The sequence below is a fragment of the Centrocercus urophasianus genome, unplaced genomic scaffold (assembly GCF_019232065.1).
Source record: "Centrocercus urophasianus isolate 14NV4802_14NV808 unplaced genomic scaffold, USGS_Curo_1.0 seq_18, whole genome shotgun sequence".
NCBI classification, from domain to species: Eukaryota; Metazoa; Chordata; class Aves; order Galliformes; family Phasianidae; genus Centrocercus; species Centrocercus urophasianus.
In genome coordinates this window covers 13,719,593-13,739,704 of record NW_024884733.1, presented here as the reverse complement: position 1 = coordinate 13,739,704, position 20,112 = coordinate 13,719,593, and the positions used below count along the sequence as shown (strand labels likewise).

The 20,112-nt window shown below is 38.5% G+C and overlaps 1 protein-coding gene across 3 annotated transcripts in view; it reads left to right on the top strand.

Moving 5' to 3' along the window:
- The first annotated feature begins 586 nt into the window (after window positions 1-586).
- BTBD8 (BTB domain containing 8) overlaps window positions 587-20,112 on the top strand; it is a 30,938-nt gene continuing 11,412 nt past the window's right edge. For 2 of the 3 annotated variants that reach the window (XM_042820116.1, XM_042820114.1), the window contains exons 1-10: window positions 587-641; window positions 7,466-7,734; window positions 8,642-8,759; window positions 11,545-11,634; window positions 13,344-13,424; window positions 14,428-14,524; window positions 15,083-15,171; window positions 15,386-15,488; window positions 18,157-18,339; window positions 19,088-19,225. In XM_042820116.1, coding sequence (XP_042676050.1) covers window positions 7,515-7,734; window positions 8,642-8,759; window positions 11,545-11,634; window positions 13,344-13,424; window positions 14,428-14,524; window positions 15,083-15,171; window positions 15,386-15,488; window positions 18,157-18,339; window positions 19,088-19,225 — 1,119 coding nt within the window. In that variant the 5' untranslated portion in view covers window positions 587-641; window positions 7,466-7,514. Of the gene's footprint in view, window positions 642-685; window positions 3,349-7,465; window positions 7,735-8,641; window positions 8,760-11,544; window positions 11,635-13,343; window positions 13,425-14,427; window positions 14,525-15,082; window positions 15,172-15,385; window positions 15,489-18,156; window positions 18,340-19,087; window positions 19,226-20,112 lie in introns of those variants that run through there. The other variant, XM_042820115.1, reaches the window with a different exon arrangement.

Here is a 20,112-nt window from a genome sequence, read left to right as displayed (position 1 = left end):
GGGTCAGGCCGGAAGGCCCCGCCCCCTTCCCCGCCCCGCCCGCGGGAGGACGCTCGAGGCGCCGCGGGGAAGGGCGGGGCCGGGCGCCGCACCGTGAGCCCTCATTGGCGCAGGCGGGCGCCGGCCGCGGCCCGAGCCGCGCCGAGGGGCAGCCGCATCCTATGGTGCGACGGTGCCTTGGTCCCAGTGGCGGGAAGGGCGCTGTTCTTTCTGCCTTAGGGCCAGCGGGCCGCGCTTCGGCGTCGTAGAGCGGGGCGCTGTGACTGCCGGCACATGGCGCGCTGCGGTAGCGGAGCTGCGCCAAAGGGCCCCAGCCCGGGGACGGCGGAGCGGCAGCGGCTGAAAGAGGCGCTGGCCGAGCAGCTGCGGCAGGACCTGAGCAGGTAGGTGCGGGCGGGCCGGGGCGGGCCGGCGGTGGCGGCGGTACGGGTAACGGTGCCGCTGCGCTCCCGCAGGTTGCTGGCGGAGGGGACGCACACCGACGTGACGATCCGCGTGGGCGACGCGTCGCTGCGGGCTCACCGAGCGGTGCTCCTGGCTCGGGCGCCGCGGCTGTTCGGCGGCCTGGGCGGGGGGCGGCCGCCCCGCGAGGCACTGCGACTGCACGGACCGGGGCCCGCCGAGCTCCGGCGCTTCCTGCGGTGAGTGCGCGGCTGCGGCGGGCGGGCAGTGGGCTGGAGGAGCTCCCGGGCCCTCGCCCGGCACTTCCCGGCACTAACACCTGTTGCGAAGTTTTCCCTTTCTAAGCGGTTCTTCCACAGCCTTCCCGCCTTGCAGAAGAGTTTGCTGCACCTTGCTTATTTCCCACTGCACTGTCCCTCCTCTGACGGCACACAGCTACGTGCTGCTCGGTGTATTGGTATGGAATGTAGATGTTTGTGCAGTCGAAACAGAAAGGAAGCAGCGAAAGTGCTGAATGTATCCTTTAAAATTGTTTTTGGCTATCACTATGCTAATAGTAAGGCTAACTGTCAAAAGCAACGAAGGAAGAATGTGCCAGTGGTATGCTGAAAAATGGTCAGTGCTGACTAGGGGAGCCAGGAGGACTTCATGAGTGACGCACCAGGTCAGGAACTGCATGGCCATCCCCAAAGCAGTTATGGCTGGGGCTGAGCAGCACAGTTCCCTGGAGTGCTGGGTGAGGTGTGGGTGGTCTGGCAGCTGCTCAGGGACTACTGCAAGGGCCCAGCTGCCTTCCCATCACCAGCTGCTAGCAGCTCCGTGGTATCACACTTGTCCACTCCAAGCTTTAGGCTAGTACACGAGGGTTGCTGACTGGTGTCACTACCAGGCCTCACAGTCCTCCCTGACCCATAGTACCTCCCCTCCTTCCCAAGAGCCGAGCAGTACTTGCTTTACCCTGACAAAGTCACAGTGATGCACCTACCTCCTTAGCAGTAGTGCTGACTGGCGACATGGGTGTGCATGGGAGCAGAGCAGCAGGCACTGTCACACTTCCCGAAGAATTCCAAACGTGCCTAGAAGAGAAAATGCACTTTTAGGCTCTTGAGGGGTTGAGAGAAACGAGAAGGTGTTGCTATTCTGGAGTTAAATGCCTAAAAATAATATAGGCTGGCCTTTTGTTGTTCGTTTCACCCATTCTTTTCATAAACTTGTAAATAAGGCAGCATATGGCTGAAATATTTATTCAGGGTACAAAACTTTTAAGTATGAAATGATGTTTTTTCTATTGAGATTGATATCTAAAGCCATGTAATCAGTGTAGCTGAGCAGGCTGATAACTGGTGTTGGTCAGTTTTCTATAGGTTTCAACCAAGCATCAGTGAAACAGTGAGAAACAGAATGCAGTTTTTGTCTCATTTTTGTCTTATATACGTTAGTGCACTTTCATTACTTTACCTTTCATTTAAGTGACAGTGCAAAAGACTTTCATGCAGAAACATGATACTGTAGATGAAAAAAACTCCAAATTATTTTAAGGTGCTAATTGGGAAGTTATTGGGAATAATTATCTTAATTATTTATAAACTGCTATTGTATAACTTTACTGTCCTAATGGGATGCCTAGAGCTTTTTTTTTTCTAGGCATTTAACATGCCTAGAGCTCATAAATATTTTCTTTTGCTTTGGTCTGTTTATAGCAGGGCAAATAATGACCTCTGGAGTCCTGCAGGCTCTCCAAGAAGTACAGTCTTAATCGTGAAAAAGATCAAATCAGCTCATCTAAATAAAACCTTTTTCCATTCTTAAGAACTCTTATTTTTGAAAAGAGTCGTCAAGCTCTTTTCAATTCTTAGGTGAATTCCACACGTGTTCTGAACAGTGTACAAAGTTGCATTTTTGCAGGATTAATTTGAGAAAAAAACAACAATCTTCAGTGCTGTCTGATACTTCAGCATTTGAATTGAGTCACCTAGTAAGTTCTGCAGAAGCAAGTGCCACAGAACGCACTGAAGTTTAGTGACAGTGAAAGGCTTTGGACCAAGGAAAGGAAGTAGCTCTGGTTGAGAAGAGCTTAGCTTCACTGTTGGACTGATGACTTCTGCTAGTATCTGTGATTCGTACAGCTAAGACAAAATGACTTGGATCTTAGCATACCCCAAGTTGTGCTCTGAGTTACAGTTTGTTGAGAGGAATGTATCCTAGTTCTTGGAGCACATGAATCACTGTGAGGAGTTGCATCCTAGACCTTACCAAAGACCTGGTGCTGCAATTGAGCTCCTGAAAGAAAATTATTTTCAATAAAAGTTCTAGATTTTTTGGTTATAAATACTGTACCTCAGTAAAAGAGAAGCAGAATGCTAATATAATACTGAAGCCTTCATCAAAGCTACAAAAAATTTCGTTCCCTTTTCCTGTTTGCATTTAGCTTGTCTTTTAGCTTTCCTTGGGGATTTAGGATTTCTTTTTCTCGTAAGCTATATTTGGCTTTCATCTCAGTGAGACTTCCTTTGGGCCTCTGCCCTTCTTGTGCAAGAGGGACATAGGCCACATGTTACTTGCAGACTGGAGCCTGTGCAGCTCCCACAGCCAAACTTCTGTTCTTGAGCAGGTTGAAGGACATGGTGAGCTTTATGCTGGTCAGTGTGACCATACTTTTGCTTATACCAGCACAGCCTCAGTGTGAAATAGGTGAGCGCTGCTTTGTTTTCCCCTTTATACTTCAATGTCTCAGGACACCAGGAAGAAACTACTGGTCACAAAGAAGTGCAGCATCCATACTGCAGATGCTGATCACCCTATACATTAACACTTAAAAACACAACCAGAAATGGTCAACGGTTGCAAGCATGTCAGTGTCAGGAGATTACTGCTCACACAAGGTTCTGCAGTCTGCTTCGAGAAGTGAGAAACTCAGCATTCCGGAAGGACAACAATTTGTTGCAGGTAATTAGATCATTAATGTCTTACCCTCTGAGAGGTAAGCTGCTTTTTACCCTTTTTCCCATGAGGGGTCAGAAAGTATATGAAGTTCCATAGAATCCATACTGAATTTGACTGGTTCCTCCAGTAAGGATAGACTGTTTGTAATAAAAGATGTTAAGTGAATTTTGTTGCTGTGTATCATTACGGCGTGAGGAAAATTCTTTCTTGGATGGCCCCATCCAGCCTGGTCTGGAACTCCTCCAGGAATGGAGGCTGGGCAACCTGATCTAGTGGGAAGTGTCCCTGCCCACAGCAGGAGGTTGGAACCAGATGATCTTTGGCAAAAGCAAAATAAATTGAGTCTGCTTAGCCTTTAACGTCCATTCCAACCCAAGCCATCCTGTGATTCTACATTTTTTTTACGCAAACTGAACTATCAGAGTTTCTAAATGAGAAAATGATGCTTAGTAAATAACATGAAATCCTGAAAATCCTGATAACTGTGCTGATACATGTTAAAAATACAAATTAATTGATTGTATTTATATCATGCTTTGAGAAACAGCTGGAAAAAATATCACCTTTCCCAAAACAAATGAAATTAACAAATACTGTCCTCTAAATATGGGGAATGTGAAAAAGCTCATGCAACTACCTTTAACTTGATCAAGCAGCTAAATTTTGAATTGTGGAAGTTAAAATGTTCCATGAAGTCTCAACTTCGGTGATCAGTAAATGCTGAGAAAATTGGGAACAAATGCTTGTAAACCAAAGTGTTTTTCACCCAAATTAAGGGATTAAGGATTTTGCTCCTCTGACTCGTCTTCTAAAGACATTTGTCTATGTAACCATGTCTATGATCTGAGTTTGTTACTACAGCACATGAGCTTGGCTAGTCAGTGAGAATATTCAGAATTTGCTAAGCAGGGAATGTGGAATGGAGGGAAATAGGTCAGATACTACATGTGTTTTGTAGATTTTATGCCATGAATTTGTGTATCCTGTGTATTTTACACAGAAGTAAAATGTAATTCATAAGAAATAGGCAAAAACCTTTCACTTGGACATCGATTGCTTAAAAGGACAGATTGTTCTGCTGGCATAATTAGCTTTCACATGGAATTGTAAAATTGAATCTGGCAGCAGTGAGGCAGCTGATGTCGCATCTAATGAGAAGAAATTTACAGAAATACTGGTCACGATAAATCAATTAATTTAAAATTACCATCTCGGCTACAAAAAGCTAAGCACTATCAAGCAGATAATTCTTCTAGGAAATCTAAAGGGAAATGGAAGAATCTTAAGAGGTAAACTGAGGTTGCACATGTGACATGCCTAACCTGCGTTAACAAGGGTTCGCTGCTATAGATGTACTCCTGAAATATCTTAGCAAGTCTCCCGCTGTTAAGTGCAGTGCACAAAACTATTTGCTGCAGTTATGTTCACTGAAGTCTTTGTAAAAACCATGGGTGGGAAATTGTTGATGTGTTTTCTACATTCACTGTTATTTGATCACAGCAAAAGTTAATAGATCTTGATTATTTTGGCATTTCATTGTGATAATACATAGATCTACTGTTTGAGTAAAACTGTTTGATACAGTATTTTAGGTATCTGCAGAGGATATTTGAGGTGAAACTAGTTACTGCTTGAAGTTCTAGCACGTTATACAAAGTTCCTATTGAAAACAACGCACAGTTGTGTACAAGTTGTAAATAAAAAGAGAAACATAATTTGTGTCTGTGTCTGCTGATTGTATTATCCTCACAATACCAAGTACCCCAGTTTGGCATCTACACTTGTCCTTCTTTTATAAAGTTAACATTACATTTAACTGATAATGTGCTGCCAAAAAGTAGACTTAACCCATTTCATACAGGTCAGGCTCTGGTGCTTCATGCTTACTGTGGTATTTATGATGGAGAGTTTTCTGATGGATTTTAGCATTAATATCTGTTCTGCATTGCTAATTGAACTTAGGAGGGAAAAAAAAATCAAAATAGAAAAACAACCCTCTCTCCTACCATTGTTCTGTAATCTTTACAGATGTTCTAAGAGTCTGGACATATGTATAACATATCTACAGTGACATGTACCAGATCTTTTCTGCTTAAACACTAAGCATTTAAAAACTCAAAAGTGCTTACCTATTGACACTTATGTATGTGTACATATAAGTATGCGTGTGTGTATACATGTTTGTAGAACTATTTATGTATCTGTATATATATTTACATACACATAAACATATACATAGGTGTATGTGTGTATATAAAAATAACTTGGTTTAAGGAGAGGGAGGCTGGTAGCTGTTTTCTCCAGAAGGGCTTTCAGTGAAGAACTCTCTCAGAGAAAGCAGAATCTGTTGTAGGCAGGATTTAAAAGACTGCTTCCTAAGTAGCTGAGAATATGGTTTTAGATTTGGTTAATATTTAAATCCAGTGTTCTTTCATGCAGGTTTGTAGCTGCTTTGGGACAGTAAGAGTGGCTGTTCTAATAGGTTTCAGTAAAGCTTGTGCTAACGGTGACTTTAGGTATTCTTGGAAATAACAAAAATGAGTTCTGCATAATTTTAAATACAGATTGTTTGTTTTAAATCAAGTCTTTTTCCACCTTTTTGCTTAATTGTGTTCTTCCCATGGCTCTTAGTGGTTTGGGCCATGTCTCTTTGGGATTTTGTCCGTCTTGTGGACAGTGGCTGTGGTTTGCAGTAAGGAGACATGCTTCCTAACTCAAAGGACAAAATAAGTAGAGCATAGAGTAACTTCTCAGATCCAGAAACCAGTTGTTTGGTTCTGGCTTAACAGCATGTCTGTTTACTTGTTTTATTTGTAGGTTTCCTAGTTGTAGCAACTGGTGCCATTTTTACTGACTTAAACTTACTGGTAATAGAACCATATTCCCAAGGTTTCCTATGTAAATTATCTGAAAATACTCTAAGGATTCCCTTTTGCCTAGTTTAGCAGATTGTCTATGGGTATGTTTTTCAGTTACTGGCAGAAAGAGAGCAAGAATATTAAAACAATTATTTTTATGACAAAGCAGTACATCTGTTAGAACCAGTTCTCCCTCAATCAAGTTGTACTATCTTTACATGCTGAATATGCAGCGGCAACAGAATGGTGAGTACATAAGTTTGTGCTGAAACATTAACTCAACATGTTGAGAGTTAAGAATGAGGACTCAAGTCTTTTGAATACAGGAAGGTGATTTCTTTATATCTTTTCTCTGCCCCTTTAACAGCACAGTGTTGGAGTAGCATATGCCAATTACTGCTTTCACAGCATTAACAATAAATCCTCTTCACCGTGGAATGAGTGATTAACTGCAGATCTGCAAGTATCTATCCCTGGAATCCTAGGCAACTGTAGCTCTTCTGTTAAACTTTGTTAACTTCATCTATCTGGTATGAAACCGCAGATGAAACATCTTATCTGTTCACATTGACTACTTAAGGCTCTATTAAGTTGCTGAAGAGCAGCATCTTTCTTTAAACATGAGAGCTCTGCAGTCACAGACTGCAGGCTTTGTTAGCCTTTCCAGATCTTAAGCCAAAAATAAGTTGCTAAAACAGATGGGAAAGCGGGAAGCTGGAATTACTGTATGAGAAAAATGAAAACTTTAGACTAATTTTAACTGAAAACTTTCATGCTTTCAAGAATTCATTTTGAAATTATTTTTTTTCTCTGTGAAGTTTCACATGCTTCTTGGGTTCTTGATGTTAGTAGGTCTTTTTTTTTTTTTTTAATTTGATTTAAAAGATAATGTCTTTTCTTGGTCATACTAAGATTTATAAACCTCTGATCTATCATTACTAATGCACTTTGCTTCTACTTTTGACAGCACATGATGATGGCATATGAGTTACAAAGAGTAGGAAAAAATGCCTTTGTTCCTTGTAATTTACTGGTACAATTTTATTAGTAACGTTACTTTGGTTCTTTTTTTGGGAGGGGAGTGTTAAAGAAATGCATTTGTTTTCAGAGTTTTAAAAAGTTTTCTTGTTAATTGCTCTACAGCCCAGCCTTTTTTTTTCCTTTCTGTTCATGAACTTTGTTAAGCAAAAAATGACATTCCAGATTTTTTTTGGTTGGTAAATTAAAAAATTGCAGGAATGAAATTCAGTATCATCTTTTAGGCTTGTATATTCATCTGATAAAAATCTTCAAGAATCTGAGGAACTGGCTATGATGAAAAAAGTTCTGGAGTCCAAATTAATACAAGAAAACAACAGTGCTGCTCTTCAGAACAGTGCAACAGATGTAAGTTGTCTTGGAGATGACAGAAGTGCAGCAGCTGATCAGAATGCTCTAAGCAGAGCTGTTCAGAAAGAAACTGCTTCTTCACCTAGCAGTGAAGTGGAAATTCCTGAAGGCATTGATGCAAAAAGTAACAAAGCCATGGCAGGTAGGTTTGCTACTATATTCTCCTTGGTTTTGTTGTGTTTGTGTTTTGGTTGTTTTTTTTTTTCCTTTTAATTAATTATCCAAAGGTTTATATATACATATGTAAAAATGAGGGAAAAGATTAAAGTTTTTGTTGTAACACAACCTACATGGATATTCTTTGCTATGGTCTACCTCATTTTCACATACCCTGAAAAAATGAACTGCTGGAGAAATTTGGCAGGAACAGTTCCCTACCAGTCTGTAGTGGAAATCTGTTAGAATGTGCTAAGCACTACTCATGTACATCCTCACTGTATCCTGCTTTTTCTATGTAGTGCAGCAAACTTCAGTCCTGAGCACACAACATCTCTCCCCCAAGCCCCCTGCCTTTTCTTTTTTTTGTGATCCTACTAGTTCCACGTGTCTTATTTTATGAGGGCTTTGGAATCTCTCAGAGCTTTTCCTACTGCAGTTGCAACTGCATCCATGCTGGAGGTGGTTGCTGCTACAGCTGTGTCAGTGGGGTAGGGTCAAGCATCCCACCTGTTCAGACAAAAGCAAGTAGCTCTACGTAACCATGAACTTCTTGAAAGTCTGCTTCTCTTGAGTACTGAGGTACCAGAGTTTTGTAAAAGAAATGAACTGGCTATGTGATCTTACAAAAGAGTCACTGTAGCACTCTTGTTGCATAGATACATAACGAGAAGCACTGGTCATTTTTCAGTACCTCTGCTCATGATGCCAAATAAAATGCACGTCCTCCTGCTAGCTCTGAAAAACCTTTCAAGGAGAATTCTACTTCGAGTATGCAGTGTTAGAATCTGACATCTGAATTTTTTTTTCTTTCAAATATTTCAAATTGTATCCTGAAAATACTCCAGTGTACACTAGACAAAGTGAAAATGGCTACTTTTCTCCACCTGCAGGTAATTACAAGCTAGAAACAGCATCTGCATTAGGAGATGACTTATTGAGGCTCTACAAGAAACGCTGCTGTCCAGATATAAATATTTGCATAGAAGGCAAAGATTTTCAAGCTCACAGGTATATAAATGATGAGTTTCTTCTAAGTTTACCATTGTAAACCCATATAATGACTATAACCTCATGTATAAATACTGTGTAAGTTTTCTTTGCTGACTTTTCAAAACTAACCTGTGTTCTCTATAGGAAAAGAAAAATCTATGAATAAACTAGTCAGCTATTGCTACTGAATAAAATTACCATACAGATTAAAAAAAACAAAACAAAACAACTGAGTTCTTTTTTCTACTCTTCAGAATCTGTGCATACAAAATTTGATTTCATGTTGATTACATCAGTCATACCTATGTACAGACTGCTAATCTACATTCAGGAAGTCAGTGGCCTTTACTAGATCAAAAGTCCAAGACCATTTAAGAACTTTGGCCCACTTGCCTTCTGTAGGTTGGGAAAGTAAATTAAAGGGGCAGTACTATTCTTACCTTGTACATTTGATCAGTCTGCTTGCATGCAGTGTTTGCATCTGGAGTAGAAAATTGAAGAGCCTGTGTTTTGCTTGCTTTATGTACAAGTAAATAATGGGGAGATGCTCAAAAACCTCCACTACTTTCAGTATTTTCTCAACTGGTGTTGGTGTACTGGTAATATAACTGGTGTTATATTACTGACACTGGAAATATTTTTACAGGAGATGCATCATAGTGGTGGTGGGTTGTTTGCTTGTTTGAGGTTTTCCATTTGGTTTGTTTGTTATAAGAGAATTAGGATATATACTAGATTTCCAGAATGGACTGTGGTAGGCATGTTTTTTAACTCTGGTCTACGCTGTAAGGCATGTTCTCAGAGTGGCAACTGTTGAGAAATGAGTACTTTATTGCAAAAAAATATTTTATTGTACAGAAGTATTCCATCATCTGAAATTCTTTAATTTAGGCCATCCACTGCCCAAAGCAATGGATCTAGTCTAACCAGCATTTAAAAAATGTGGCAGTAAATCATAGAGAAAGCAAGGAAATAGGCACAATAGTTAGTTGTTTTAATACCACATCAAATGAACAGCAGGAATAAACAAAAGAAAGCTAACTTTGAGTACAATCATAATGAAAGTACCAGTATGATTTAAATGGATTTGTTTGTTTGTTTTTAAATTCTAAGACTGAAGATAGTTGAATCATCTCAGTACTCCTTAATTTCTCACAAAGTCCGATGAACTTTCATTAGACTTTAAACCAGAGCAGCACTCTGAGAGAGTTGAGAAGCTATACCTTACTGATGCTGTTGTATTAGAGTTCTGTGCAGCAACACAATGTGACGAGTAATTGACTTGTGGCACAAACCACAACAGAAAAACAGGTACTTTTATGTCAAGTTCATATGGTACATTGATATAGCTCATAAGGTACGCTTTTATCGATGCTGTATGTTTAGGTAGTAGGTACTTGTCAGTAGTCTGCTAATGACTAACATTCATCTGAAGCAGAACGACAAAATTAGACGTAGTGCACTCCATCTCTATGATGCTGTGAAGTGTCTTGCAATAGCAAGATAGCATGCTCAGAGCTGTGATATAATACCCATTTACAGGTGGACATATTAAACTGCAATGTAATACATTCTGTGAAAGCTTAATTTTTGTTATTGCTCAGTATACCATTGGAGGAGTGCCCAAGAAGTTCCTAATTTTAAATATTGAGGCTCCCAAAGGAGGAAGAAGAGAGAGTTATGAGCGACTGCAGAATATCTGACTAGAAAAGAAAGCATAAATAGCATTCTTCTTACTACTTCTTCCTATGCAAAAATGAAAGTGCTATGAAACCTTTTAAGAGCCAACAAATATTTGTTAAAAAAAAAAAAAAAGTATTCTCATGCCAGACATAACACTTGGTTTTTCTGCCACAGGAAGTACATGACAAATAGGAGTTTTATAAATAACAGGAATCTTAGTAAGTGCTGGGGAAAGAAAACCCATATGCACAAGAATAGCCTCTACTGATACCATAATCCAGATAGATGCATAAAGGCCAGTGCTATAACTGGTATAAATCTGGAAGGCTGAAATCATAAAACAGTTCTCATCTATTATCTTCTCTTGCTTTCTGCCCTTTCGCTTCCACCATAAGAGGCTCCTGTTGCTAATGTTTCCTCATCTGTTCTCTGAACACCGATACAGGGAGAAATACTGCTGGCCGGGGGTTTCTTTATTGCCTTTGAAGTAGTAGTAAATTGGATGAGCCCTTTTATAGCCAGTTATGCCTTTTGAATATGCAATATGAGGTAGTAAGTCCGAACAGAACAGATAGCTCTTCACAAATAGTGCTGGAAGCACACGGCATATTGTTGGATTATGTTGTTATTAAGTTGTTTTTTTTTACTTCTAGGATGTGCTTGTAAGTGGCCAGACAATTTTGAGTAAAAAACCTTATACTTTTCATTTAAATGGAGAGACATGTTGTAGTGTAAAGAGAATTTTATGCAGAGGTTCAGGATATAATCATTTTGCCAAAATGATGCTGTACGAACAAGATAATTTACTTTATTTGGTCAATAAAACAGAAGAAATAAATGTGCAGCTTTGTATTACATAAAAGGAAAATATTTGTGACAATAGATTTCTTCTTAGTGGATGTCAATCATACTAGATGGAAGTTGTAGCAGAGAAATTTAGAGTGCTTTTGTTTTATTCTTCAGTATATTTTAAAATTCTAAATATACTGAGGGATAAGGCATGCAGTATACAGATGACACCTTAATACATAAAGGGCAAAGATTAAAATCAGTGTTATCAAAGAGTCTCATAATAAGTATTTGTATCTAGTGAAATAATGCTTATTTTGTTCTCTCTCAGGGCCATTTTATGTGCCAGATCTAGTTACTTTGCTGCTATGCTGAGTGGAAGTTGGGCTGAAAGCTCCCAAGAGCGCATCACTCTTCAAGGGTAAGTGTTGTCTTTGCGAGCCATGTGAGAGCAAAGGTATGCAATTTAAAATCACTGCAAATATATAGCAAGTGTGGTGTGCACTGAAAGTTAATCTGCCCTGACATTTTTGTTCAACCTGATACATTTCCTGACTACTGTTTTGACTTAGGTATGAAAATGGTGTATGTATATTTAACATGTCAGATGGCTCAGGGGAAGTCTTTTTTGTCAACAGAAGAGTACCACTACTTTTTTTTTGTAGTGTATTTTAGTATTCAGTCTATTTGTAGTACATGTCATGAAAAGTATCACAGCTGGATGAACAGTGTATCTTCATAGCTGTTTGTACAAGCATATTTACGATGTAAAAACAAAAAATACCTATTTCTTAATTAGCGTTTGTTTGTTTATTAATGATATCGTGTACAGTTTTGATAGTGTGCTTGTTCATTATGTGTAAAAGCTGAAAATAACTGAGCTGTCAGTGCAGGAGAAATAGTTCAGACTTTGTATCTGCAAACTGAGGGCTGCCACATTAGTTATGTTCCCATAAAGAAAGATTGAGAGATGATCTGCACTTGTTTAGCTTGGAGAAGACTCCAGGGAGACCTCATTGTGGCCTTCCAGTACTTAAAGCTTATTTCCAGGAGGGAGACCAACTTTTTACACGGGCAGATAATAACAGGACGAGGGGGAACGGTTTTAAACTAAAACGGGGAAGATGTAGGTTAGAAGTTAGGAAGAAATTTTTTTCTCAGAGGGTGGTGAGGCACAGGTTACTGAGAAAAGCTGTGGGTGCCCCACCTCTGAAATTATTCAGGGCCAGGCTGGATGGGGCCTTGATGGGGCGATCTAGTGCGTAGCAACACTGCTTGTGGCAGGGGACTGGAAGTAGATGATCCTTAAGGTCCTCTCCAACCCAATCTGTTCCATGATTTTGTGGCTACCATGTGTGCTGCCATGTGTGTCAGTTTGTGCTTCCTAGTGTGTTGCCACCATTTATATCTTTTCTTTTTAGTCATCAATATCTGCTGCTTAAACATGTCTAACATTGTAAGGGATCTTAACTCAGTCTGCATGTCAAAGTTCCACTTACAGTAATGTACACAGCTTACAGGTTTTGAAAATTGCACACACACCTCTGTGAAGGACTTCCAGATTTCTTAATCTGAATCCAGCTGTAAAGACTTTGTCTAAATATTTTGAAATACAACATTCCTACCTCGTGTTGTAATAAAACTGCTGACTCTATTTTTACTGCAGGAAAAGCTAAAATATGTTTGTAAAAGTAATGAATTTAAAACATTATAAAACAATTGTGAAATGTGTGCCTACTTAAAAACTGACTTATTACCACTAGTAAAGGACTTAGGAAAGATTTAAAAAAAAAAATCCTTTCTGCATATTATCAGCAAAAATAATCTCAATATTTAGATAATTGTCAAATCTTACTTGTAGATAGTCTGCTTAAGACTAATAAAAAAAACTACTGAATATGAGTTCAACCAAAATATCGTCCGTAGATACACTGCAGTGATCTAGAAAATGTATGTAATATTAACAGGTGATTCCTGATAATTCCATTACCTTCCATTCACAGAATGGCTGGATGATGTATCACCCTTTTGATAAAAAAAAAATTTTATGTGAAGAAATATAGCTTTACCTATACTTGTTTTTCATCTCTATTTGTGTTTGGGTTTCTTCTTTATGTTTTCTCTTTGCAGCTTAAGCCATATAGAAATGAGTGTCATCTTGCATTTTATATATGGAGCTATTCTGGACTTCCCAGATGAAGTTGATGTTGGGTATATGTCAACCTTTATTACTTCCAACTGTGTTATGTGCTTGTTCCATAATTTCTCGTTTAAGAGTCTAAAGGAAATTTCCTCTTGTAGAATAAATACAGAGATGTAAATATCTTGTAAATAAGACAAAGATGTCAAGGGTAATGATTATTACACCTAAACCTATTTGAGGAAATTCCTATAAAATAGCTGTTGAACAAATATTATTTATTCAGCAGCTACTGGAAAAGGTGGACCAGGTTACTACCAGGCTTTTGTAATAGTATGCAAAGACAGTGAAAAACAGGAGGATCTATAGCTGAATAATATGTGTTTGCTTGTACATTTCTTTTAGCTTTCAGAACAATACCTACAACATAGTAATAACAGCAAATATTTGGAATGTATTCTGAAACCATCACTTGATGTAACAGCTATGCAGTCTTAAATATGCCAATATAACTGTTGGCATTTTTTTCTGGTGTAATTTTTAAACCCAGTTTCATGTTGCTATTATATGATAATCCTGTTTTAGTGAAATAAATTCTGAAATGTATGAATTAGTTTCTGAAATGATTTGTTTGTTAGCTTTGGAACTCTGCCACTAAATATTAAAAAAAAAAAAAAACTAAAATAATATGCCCTGTAATGTCAAAATTTAGATAATTAATTGATTATTGAAAATAAAGTGAAAGTATTGATTATGATATGAAACTATTAATTTTGTAGGCACTATGGTTTTTACTATTTGGAAGGGACACAGTTTTCAGATACTGTGTAATCACTAACATTTTACGTAGTGCTTGGGAAAATTACGAAATGCCAGAACTCCACTGGCACAAGTACCTTCTTCACTTGTTACACTTCAGGTAGAGAAAATGTGAGCTCTTATAAACCGTCTCAGCCAGGAACTGAGAAATTCTGACTAAGCAAAGAGGTGAAATTAGTATGTAAATTGTCTTGTAAGCAGAATGCATATATCCCAACGATTGCTTGATTCCTATTGTTCTTACTTTCTCTTTAGTCGCATGTTGGGCATTGCAGATATGTATGGGCTAGATGGGTTGAAAGAAGTAGCTATCTACATTTTGAAGAGAGATTACTGCAATTTTTTCCAAAAGGTACGTCAGTTCTCATGCTACTTTGTCAACTATAAAGCCTAAAGGAAGAATTTTGATTCCATTACTTACAGATCATATTGATGAGATACTTAGCAGCCATGTGGTTTGTGTTTTGGCTGAAGTCAGCAGAACGTGTTCCTATGTGTGAATCTGTTAAACTCAGAAGGATTGATGATGGCAGTAAGGCCTGTGTTATCACCCACCTATTTATAGAAACTGCCGATAAAAAGCAATATTCTACTCCACAAACTACATTAAATTACACGGAATAAAATGTAAAACATTCCATTGTATATGTAATTATTCTGAACAGTAGTAGGAATATGTAAATACCACATACTTGCGTATCAGATTTCGTGAACGTCTAGTTAAAATTTATTCCTGTTCAGTAAAAGCAGTTTAAAAACAAACAACTGCTTAGAGTCGAGCATTTTCATGCGTTAGGCTCATTAAGCTGAGCGCTACTTTATTAACCTGCAGCAACTAACACTAGTTCCATTTGAATTTGTAGCTCTATACAGTTTCTCTACAATAACTGTGATAACTTTTTAACTTCAGCCTGTTCCTGGAAAACAGCAACCCGTATTAGAATGCATGGCTATTGCTCACTCACTGGGAGTGGAACACCTATATGCTGCCTGCATGAAGTAAGTTAAAATGTAATAAATTATTATTTATGTTCTGTTTGTTTGTTTGCTTCTCTGCTTTCTATTGTACTTGGAGAGATTGGGTTTATTTTGACTTACAGAAGTTCACCTTTTAAACACTTTTCCTCATAGGACTTTAGTGGAATCACTTGCACAAGAACACTTATTGTCAAGCTTACCTAAAGAAGACACTTATTTTTTTTTTTTTCAACAGATGGGTAGGAAAACATTTTGCAAAATGTTTGTCAGAAAGAAGTTTTGCCACTCTACCTACTGAACTGCAGAACAACTGTCTTGTTATGTTGATTAAGTCTTTGGTAAGTAGGGTACAGTGTGTTTTATATAAAACATAGTACTACTTTTTACAGTGTATTTAGCTTTACAATGTAATTCAAGAGAGAATTTTAGTAGTATTTTAGACCTATAGTACAGTTATACTGAGTAGAAGTTACCAGTAAGACAGCAGTGTAGGAAACAGCAGCTACATCTGCAGATTAAAATCTATGTTTGATGGAACTCAATCTAGAGAAAATCACACCCAGTATAATAATAAGAAAGAAGTCTGTGAAACACTGCTGTGACTTCAGCACAACGCTGTATATTCAGAGGGTGAGCAACAGCAAATTGTTGAATCAAAGATTATGTTAGGTGGCAGCATGCACTGTCTGTGATTGCCTTCTCCTCTTTGCCTATATTCTAGTTTGGAAACTGAACCTTTTTTTTTTCCCCCACATACTTCAATCAATCACTGATTTTTCAAAAGTACAGTAACAGTACAGTACACCGACCTTCACAGGTGACAGTACAGAATTGGTCTCCTCAGCTCAGCATTCATGGTTTGTCATACATTTACGTTGTTCCAATTTTGATCTGCTTGATCTGATCAAACTTTATTATTGTTTATACATAAAACTACCCTCAGAGCTGTTTGAAATGGAGCTGTTATTTTAACAGGAATTTGGCCCAGTAATTAGCCTATAAATACACAGAATCGTAACACAGATGTGAAGAGTAAGTAGAGGAGCTACAGGTAAATTTGTACTGCTGTTGCCAGATATGATTGTGAACTAGCTGTGAACTAATGTGGTCTAGCATACACAAAGTTGAATGTAGGTAGCTCAGATAACAGTCACAGCATGATTTTGTTTTGTGTTTGTAGTAGACAGCTGAGTATGTGAGGTCTTCAGAATGCTTTTATATCTCATGCTTAAGACTTTATTCTCATGTCACTGGGCTGTTGTTGTCCAAGGTAACTAGCTTAGGTATGGCTACCCACACTGCCAAACATACTCCCTAATTCAAGAGATGCAAGCCAAATAATTCTGGCCAAGAACTGCCCCTCAATGAAAGGCTTCCCAGGACTTTTTTGGATGACTTAGCAAGAGAAAACTTACCTCTTCGAGTGCTGAGGCCAGTAAGTGGTGACTGCTACTGCATATTCAGGTGAAAGCCTGAAAAAACAAGAGATTTCAAAACTATATGGCTGTACTTGAAGAAGACTGTGAGTATCCACAACTATAAAAAGCAGTCGTTCTACCAGCATGCTTTGATTTTAAACAGAATGAAGATAGTAGCTATAGCTTTCAAGATAGTACGTGTGTTTTGGCACTGTATTAGATCAGTACACTCAGTTCTTCCTGCAATATTTAGGTGGCTTTGTGGTATGTCATACAATGTGTAAGTATCTGAGAAGCTTTGAGTATAGCTTTCTGGATCGTAGATCAGTGCATTGTGATCTGCACCCTTCTCTAAACTAGCTTAAATGTATTGCATAGACTAGAGTGTACTCTGACACAGCTCTAGGCTCCCTTCCAGACAGTGAGACAGTAACAGGACAGCATGAAAGTAAACCCACACCACTACAGGTCTTTCTTCCCTTCTGTGCCTATTACAATAAGACAAGATGCTGTGGATGCAGTTTGTGCTGAAATTCATGATTTGTCTTTATCTATCAGCTTTTGCACAACAATTATAGACTGTGGTACTGGGTACCACTCTAGCAGTGTATCCAGCCCCTCCAGAAGATTTTGGAGTCTGGACTAAAGTGTATTTGGGTTCCTGTTCTAGAGAGTTAAATTTTGGTCAGTCTCTGCAAGACTCACCAATGTTTTATAAACTGAAGCCTATAGAACTTCTGTAATCACAAATTGGACAAACAAAAAATAAGCCTCATCTGCCCACAGAACAGTTCTGCTGAGTGATCATTTAATTCTGGGCAATTAAGACCCCATCCGAAAACTTGTATACCTCACTCTGAAGTTTTTAAGAACTCAAAATCTACAAAGATGCTTCAAGTTGCTTAAGGGAGAAAGAAGTCTAACGTGAATTTTGCAAGAACTATCCTGAGTGTTGCAATCCTCACAGTGCTCTGCTGTAGAACTTCTTAACAGTTATATCCAGTTAAACAGTATCACTTTTTTTATTCTTTCATTTATCAATATTGCGAACATAAAACCTTATAAATATGGGGCAGCCCTTAGAGAGGCAAAGAAAAGGTGAGTGAGTAGAAAATCTCTGGGAAGGCACTGCAGTAAGTACAGAAATGTTAAAATGGGATTCCAACTAGATGTAAGAAAATTACCAATATTTTTTAGGTAAGTAAAGTGAATTTGATTTTAGAATGGTTAGAAAAACCATGATGAGAGAAGTCAAATTCAGCTGGAGCCCCTCCTGAGAAGCCCTGATTTGATTAGATGATTAAGCCATGTGTTAGCCAGTGGAAGCTGCCTTCAGTTAATAAATAAATGTGAATAAATACTTAATACAAGCATGAACGAAACAAAAGCACTGACCAGCAATAGATAGTAGGAAATTAATTTTCGTATTTTAAATGTATCATTTTCAGAGCTATCAAAATCAAATTTGTTTTCAAAAAGGAAATGAACACATCACTGGATCCTTGTGCAGCATTCAGTAACTGAACAGAAGTTCTCTTACAAGCAGCAATTCTTCGGACAACAGGCTAATTTTTGCTTTTATTTTAAGAACCACAAGAACGTTGCTTCACTTTTGATGGAAAGTGACCGGCTGATCAATAGTCTTCCCCAGGTGAAGTGGACCGAGAGAGCTGTGGCCGTGGCATCTAGGCTACAAGAAGAATGCTTAACTTTTATTGTGGCAAACTTTCTACATGTAGTACAAAGTGAAGGCTTCTATATTCTGCTGCAGGTAAAAGTGCCCTCAAGTTGCTCTATTTCCAAATAAATTGTATGACATCACACTAAGCCAGGCTGTTAAATAATCAGAATAGGTTCAACTTTTGCTTCAACACACAATTATATATATATATGGGGAAAAAAATAGGCAATGCTAAGTTTAAGTGTCGTTAACCCATATTAAGGGTTAATACCTTTTTTGAGTGTGTGCCTCAGAGTAAGCGTTCACAGAAGAATTCAGTGAGACAATCTCTGTGTTGCATGGAGATAAGTATGTACACCAGCTTCCCGAACTTCGAGCTCCCGGACTGACAGCTTGTACTTATAGGAATAACTATTGGCAGCATACTCAAACTTCCACTGATTTTTTTGTTGCAAGAATTTGGCAATGCCACAGATCCTAGTTAGAAAATACCTGTTCATAGCAGGTAAATTCCTCCAATGGAAAAAAAAAATGTGTAAAGGGTCAAAAAAAAAATATGGAGATGTTAAAACATTTTGTCTTTGAATTTAGAGTTTTCTGTGGAGACAAATTCATCACAGCATGTTTGTTCCTAAACTCTGGATTAGCAGGAGGTCTCAACACTATTCATTAGATGCCCAGAGTGGAGCATGTATGTAATGGATGCGTGGGAAAATGCTCAACTTTTGGAATGCTTCCTGCACTGACACAGCAGCAGATTCTCTCTGCTATGTAATTCTTTTGTGGATGCAAAGTACATTCTTTTGTTTTAAACATCTGCGTTCTGTTGTTTTCTCAGGCACAGGCAATGAGCAGCAAACCTGATCTCCTAGAACTAATTTTTAATGCAATTGAGAAAAATACAAATAATGAAAATAGCTGCTTTCTTCTTGTAGCTGTGGATACGTTGTTGGACTCCGCAGACGTGAAGGAGTTGGTAGGTTTTGCAACGTGCAGTGTTTGTAGAACAAAGTACTCAGGTATTTACACTTCAGAATTCCAGTTACATGATGTAGTTTGAGTTCAGGTGGCACAGTCCTGCAGTTGGGCAGAAAAGCATCTGCATAAATGCAAGGACCTGCTGGTCATCTGCCTAAGATATTGGCATTTATTTAGCGGACATCAATACTTTTTTCTTTTAAGGAGAAATACTATATATGGCAATAACAAGGTGTATTACTGAGAATGTAAGTCCCACGGGCACTACTGCTCTGCTGATCTTTACTGTTGCCTCAGATTTGTCATGAGGGAAATGTTATGAAAATGTTGCATTACGTGAAACTTACAGAGTAAGGGAGCATCATTTGACTGTGCATCTTTTACCCTTCTTTTTGTAAAAGTCCCAGCTATGTTTTTTTTTGTTTCAGACTTCTGAAGCAAGGGGTGCCTGTCAACCAAGTGTGTGTTTTTGGGACTGGGGGGAGCTGTCAGTCTCTGTCTAACATGTCATATATATTCCCACAATCTAAATAACGAACAAAGATATTTAAACTGTGGTTGGCTGGGGATAATTCATGAATAATATGACATACTGATTAAAATCCAGAATGATGCTACAAGCAAAGAATAAATGCAAAATGAATTACTGCAATCTGGTGCTATTATAGATCTTGGTAAAAGCAATGAAAATTTAATCAGATACATTATTTTTCCCTGGAGTATTTGACCTTGTTGTGACACAGCTGACAGTAAAGAACTATTAAGGGGTTCATTAAAAAAAAAAAAAGGAAAAGAAAGAAGAAAAAAATAGGATGTAGTGTTTTCTAGTGTTTTAGTCTGCCTTGAAGAGATTTGATGTCAAAGTACTGTAAAAATTACCACGGT